The sequence below is a fragment of the Dioscorea cayenensis genome, chromosome 10 (assembly GCF_009730915.1).
Source record: "Dioscorea cayenensis subsp. rotundata cultivar TDr96_F1 chromosome 10, TDr96_F1_v2_PseudoChromosome.rev07_lg8_w22 25.fasta, whole genome shotgun sequence".
Classification (NCBI taxonomy): Eukaryota; Viridiplantae; Streptophyta; class Magnoliopsida; order Dioscoreales; family Dioscoreaceae; genus Dioscorea; species Dioscorea cayenensis.
This window is the reverse complement of record NC_052480.1, coordinates 5,442,469-5,448,515: the sequence shown is the minus strand read 5'-3', so window position 1 is coordinate 5,448,515 and position 6,047 is coordinate 5,442,469. Positions and strand designations below refer to the sequence as shown.

At 41.1% G+C, this 6,047-nt stretch overlaps 1 protein-coding gene across 1 annotated transcript; it reads right to left on the bottom strand.

Moving 5' to 3' along the window:
- Positions 1 to 483: 483 nt before the first annotated feature.
- On the bottom strand, positions 484 to 1,743 carry LOC120270232. The gene has a single exon (XM_039277255.1). The coding sequence runs from the start codon at positions 1,741 to 1,743 to the stop codon at positions 484 to 486; it is 1,260 nt and encodes a 419-aa protein (XP_039133189.1).
- Between the last annotated feature and the right edge of the window lie 4,304 nt (positions 1,744 to 6,047).

The following is a 6,047-nucleotide window of genomic DNA, read 5'->3' as shown; positions in this document are numbered from 1 at the left end:
CAAGATCAAAAAGCTTTTTTTCAATGTCAATTTTTAAGCATCATCCTAGGGGCAGAGGTATCTAATTCTAAACTATGGGCAATTTCCTGGGCTGCAATTATATTATCATAAGCGCCACGCCCGGAATAAACCCAGTTTGTTCAGGGACCAATGAGGGAATGAATCACGATTTTTAAGCGATTGGCCAAGATCTTTGCAATAATTTTTATAGCGGACATTACACAAAGAAATAGGGCGAAAAATCTAACACTCGAAATGGGGGTTATCTTTTTTTAGGAATCGAGTGACGAAAAGTTTTACCCCAAGAGGGAGGCATCTTAGCAAGTATGAAAGAAATAGGCAATCGCATTGAAAAAGGTGCTCACCAACAATATTCCAATAAAAAAAGATAGAACTCCACATTAAGGCCATCGTGGCTGGACTTTTTTCCCGGGGCATTGAGTTGAGCGTTTGATAGACTTCTCTCATAGAGATAGGGTCGAATCAAAAGAAGCTCTGTCCCTCATCACTCAACACAGGGAAATCATCCGGCATGGCATTAAGCAGAGAATCAATGGTAAAAATCGAGGAAGACGTCCAATGATTTTTATGATGATGAACAAAACAGTTTTCTAAGTCAATATGCTCAGTAAAGATAGTACCTGATGTGTCTTTGATAGCTCTAACTCTATTCCTATGTCTGCGAATCTTGACTGAACTGTGAAAGAAACTAGAGTTTTGGTCACCTTTAGTTATCCATTGGGAGCGAGCTCTTTGACCCCAGTATATCGTTTTCTGTTTGAGAAGGGCCGCATGACGGTTCCTGAGAGCTCTGAGCCATGTCGAACCCCAGGTATCGGAAGAAAAGTGGTGTTGATCTATAGCATTAATTTCTTGCTCAATGTTCTTCAATTCCTCATCAATATGGCAAATACTGGAACGTTTCCATCTGCAAAGATTTAATTTAGTTTGGGAAATAAAATGCGTGAAAGAATGCATCGGAGAAGTAGAAGGGGTAGCATTCCAGGCATTAACAACACTACTATGACATCCTTCATAATCCAACCAGATATTCTCAAAGCGAAAGATTCTGCTAGAAGGAGAAGGGGAGTCATGGGCAATAAGAAACATAGGAGAGTGATCAGAGTTAATGCGGGCAAGGTGCTGGTTGGAAATGTAATTAAATTTAATAAACCAGTTTGAGTTTGATAAAAATCGATCCAGTCTGGCCCAACGTCTGGTTAGACCATCATGTCCATTGCACCAAGTGAAACAGGAACCTGTAAAACCAAGATCAAGGAGATTATTAGATTGGATGAAAGTGGTGAAAGCTTTGGATTTTGAAGAGTAGTTTCTAAAAGAACCCCCTTTATGTTCCTCCTCGGACGTGATGGCATTGAAGTCACCAGTGAGAAGCCAAGGAGAATCCAACTGAGAAAGTCCAGAGAGTGACTTCCAGAGGTTCTTGTGCTCTGATAAGACTTGGGAGTTGTAAATAGTCGAAAGAATCCAAGAATCCTCGGAAGTGGTAATAATGAGATGTAACGCCATCCTGGAAGACGCGACAGGGGTGACTATACCGTTGAAGCGTTTCCAAAGGACAATGATACCTCCAGAGTAACCATTGGACGGAACAGCAGCCCAAACCCAGTGTCTGCTGAACCTGGCACAGAAACGTTGAATGCGGATGGAGTTAGACTTCGTTTCCACCAAACAGATAAAATCTGGTTTTAATCTAGCCATGATATCTTTGATGTAATCCATTGATCTCGTGTTTGAAATGCCCCTGCAATTCCAAGTAAAGATTTTAACCATATCTAAAACAAGAAAGAGAGGGAGGAGAGTTAGGGAAGGAGAGAATTTCTCCCTTTTTTCTTTTTCATGGCATTTTTAGACGGTTCCCGACGGGCAATAGCCTCAAGCTTGATATCTTTTTGATAGTGTAGAAGAGTCATGTCGTCGTCCGGCTCGAGGGGGGATGCAGAATCATCCGAGGAGAGCTCTTCCATTTCTTCTTCATTGTTTTCCAAATGAGCGATAGCTTCTACAACCTTGCCGACAATTCCCAAGTGACGATCAGAGGAGATTGGGTCATTGTTTGGGTCCAGGTTCTGATTTGAAGTGATTAACAGAGGTTCGGAATTGGAAATCAATAACTTTGGCGGTGGGAAGATCAACGGGCCTTTATCCAGACTCCCGAGGTTCTGCGGGATGGACGAAGACGGCGCTGTATCTGATTGGATGTCAAGATCGAGAGGATCAGAAGAAAGTATGGGCGGCATCCTCTCGGGAGGGGGAGAGACGTTGGCTAGGTAATAGGGTTTGATGGTCCCGATGCCCTCGGGATTACGAGTCGATGGAACCAATGCTTTAGAGAAATGACGAGAAAGCCCTCCTCGCACCGAATGCCCACCACGTGAAGCGATTGCATGCGATGAGGAGGCCACGTGTAAATCATTATGGAGAGAAGGAGGACACTTGTCAACAATCTGTTCATCGTCCCCAACGGTGTGATTAGGGTTAGGGTTACGATTCCCAGAAGCCCTGGAACCACCGCCGCGGCCACCGCCGCGTCCCGTTGCCCTGCCACGATTTGAGGAACGACGCCCACTAGGCTTAAGCCAAGGCCCAAATTTGCTGTCATCCTCAGGTGGAAGAAAACTCGGGACATCGACGGCGATGCCATCCAGCCCATCATCAGCATCATCAACCTGCATCCCGATATCTTCACGCACCAGCTCAGGGGAGCCTCCTGAGGGCACATGAGGTTCGGTTTGTGGGCGATTGCTGTGAGTGGGACAGTTTGCTTCGCCGTGACCCACCAAGCCACACCTGAAACAAAAGACTGGCAGTTTTTCATAGAGGACTAAAACAAAAACTGAGAACTCTCCATATTTAACCCAGGTTCCCTGCTGTAGTGGTTTGCTTAGGTCAAGCTCAACACACACCCGAGCAAACTTAGCTCTCGTTCGATCGAGCGTGTGTTCATCTACCTTGAGAACTTTACCGAACTGAGAAGCAACGGTTTCCAGAATGTCACCTTCCCAAAGCTCTATGGGAAGGTGATAAATCTGGATCCAGACAGCAGCTATAGAAAGCTTCTCAAAAGCCGGTTGAAAGGATTCCCACCAAGGAGCAAGTTGCAAAATGCGACCTGCCACCGTCCAAGGATCATCCCAAAGGAGGCGACATTGCATCTCTTGAGACTCACACCGGATGTAGTAAAACCCATTGGGGAGATCAGCAACGGTGAAAGCACCCAACCCTCTCCAGGAGTCCGCCATGGCAAGTTTGGCCTGCTCAAGAGGTAAAGATTTACCAAGAAATTTAGCATAGATAGAAGTTTGCATACTATCCCTAGCAGAAAGCCAGGTATCATCATCAATAGTAACAGAGGAACTAGAAAGAAGCTTGATTTTCTCAAAGTGATGCTTTTGTAGGTGTAAAGGAGTCTCAAAAGCCTCTTGCTTTGAAGAGGAAGAGACCACATTTGCCCAAGAGACTCCAGGCTTAGCTCCTGGACGGAGGGGAGGTTTCGCCGGCCCCGGGGGGGCCATTTTGGGGTTCAAAACGAGCAACCACAGCAATTGGGAGTTGTGAGTTGCTAGTAAGAGACTTGGAAAGAGAAGGTTCCTTTTTCTCATACAACACACAGAAACATTGAAAGTAGAAGGCACTCAAAGAAGATACCTTGCCGTCTTATTCACGCTGAGAGAGCACCTCCGGAGTTGGAGTACTCCATTGGTTAGGAAAAATTAGTTGTTATTCATGTACTTGTCTATAATAATGAAGTTTTTTTTAATTAATTTGATTTTTTTGTTATTGAATGGATCAATTAACTTTTGATATGTTATTTATGTATTTATGTTTCATGTTTGTATGTCAGATATTTTGTTGATCGGTTGGAATGTTTATTCGGCGGTTGAAAATTTTTTTTCCGTCAACTTTTGCCCCACTCTCTGACGAGTCCTGGCACCGCCACTGACGTGAGGTAAGCTCATACTAAGAAATCTTTGGCTTTAGTCCGATCGAGTTGACTAGTAAGATATAAAAATCATAAAAAAATTAATATAGTAATTGCATATTAATAACAAAATACAAATTAAAAAAGTAGGTGCCTTCAGGGTATTACAATAGTTAAAAAAAACTTGAGATTTTTTTTGTTTGAATATATAAATTTGAAAAGTAGAAACTTTTAGGGTATTAAAATAGTTCCAAGAACTTGAGATATTTTTTTGAATTTTTCCACCTACCTCTAAGTCATCTTACCTAAAAAAAAAATCTAAGCTTTATATATATATATATATATTGCACAAAGTAAGATGTAGACCCATGCAATTTAAATAAGCAGTGTCTTGTGGAATGCCATTCTCAACACACAGTACTTAGAGGTCAAGAGCTGAAAACTTTACCAGAATATTAAAGCTGCAATCTCAAATTGCTTTTATCATAATACAACCAAACAAAACCTCATCCATGATCATGTACTCACAGCACTATTCCATGCATATTTCCTGCATGCATTCTCATCTGCCACTACTATTCTTACCACAATCATCACCCAATCCATCATATATAACTAAATACACATCACACATGCTTATATATATATATATATATATTTGAGAAAAAGAAAAGCAAAATTATAAAGCAAGGTAGCAGTGGTGTGACAAATTAAAGAATCAAACACATGAGCATGGACTGAGTGAAACTAAAGAGACTTTGAGAAAGAGATGTGGGGCTAAGTAACAAAGATGGCCAACTTTGGCCTCTTGCCATTGCTTTCACCAGACCATACATTCACCATTGCTCTTTTTTCTCCTTTTCTTAGCAGCACACTTGCCTGTCCTGCATGCGCATTACACATGTAGCTCATCCTATCCAATTCTTTCTTCATCTATCTATCTATATATATCTATATATCTATCTATCTATTTATCCCTATATCTATTTTTTGTTGTTGTTTAACCAAGTTATATCATATTTATGGCTTGTGGAGGTTGGCTAGAGGAGCTCCTTCTCCTTCTTTTTATCTGCATCTCTTATTTTAAAGATGCCGGGCAAATGTCTGCTGAGGTGGTTGATTAGAGCCACGAAGCACCGACGATGACGATGATTGTTTGGTGCTTGGGGAATCAAGCGTGCCGGTCCGAGGAGTTCGAGTTATATATATATATATATACACTATGCTTTTTTTTTAATAATCTTTTCTTCATATCTATGTTATGGTTATAACTTCATGAATAAGATCATATTCTGATGTGTTTTTGAGCTTATTCATTGCATGTTATTTTTACAAAAATATAAAGATTTTATTAGAAAGAATATATAAGAGATGAAATGAGAGTGTATGTCTTGATCAGAGTGGTTATGTTTACCTAATTAACAATGCTTGAATCCATCCAAAGGGTCAATCACTGGACCCATTTGCAATAAATTAATGTTTCCATTTTCCCAACAAAGCTATGGAGAAGAAAGTGAATTCATTAATCACTGTACAAATAAAAAGAAGAAGAAAGCAAGTGTTCTTTCAAAAGAGGAATTACCTTTTCAATGCATTATATGCAAGTGCATGTGAACATCAATGGACGGTGCAAAAAAACGAAATGAGTGAATTCACTGTTAATTATTTCAAGCACGGTTGTACTCTCAATTATTTTTACTCTTTTTTTCCTCGTACTTTCATACCCTCATCCCTTTGGGATACTTGGACCGCGTGGGAATGAATGGAGCTCTACATCAAAGCCTTTGGGCCTCCTCCGTGCCATATAATTTGTTGATCCATATAAGCTAAGCGCAATCAAGGCATCTTTTCTTCTGTTACTTTATACTGATTTTCCATTACCTATAAAATTGACCATTTGCTTATTGTTTGAATTGATATAGCCCCTGAGCCGACCAGATTCTTTTTTGAGGGGTTGATCTCCACGATCAAGTGTAGTTTAATTAACCTTTGTAGAACTCAGGATTCCGGACTCTTCAGGCCAGTTAGCTCTAGCAAAAGATGACCCCCTAGTCAGCTAGCTTTGGCAGGCGAGACTGTTGACCTCCCTGATGGCGCCCCACTA

Coding starts and splice junctions, on each gene's coding strand:
- LOC120270232 (XM_039277255.1), bottom strand. CDS start 1,743: ATGGATTACATCAAAGATATCATGGCTAGATTAAAACCAGATTTTATC.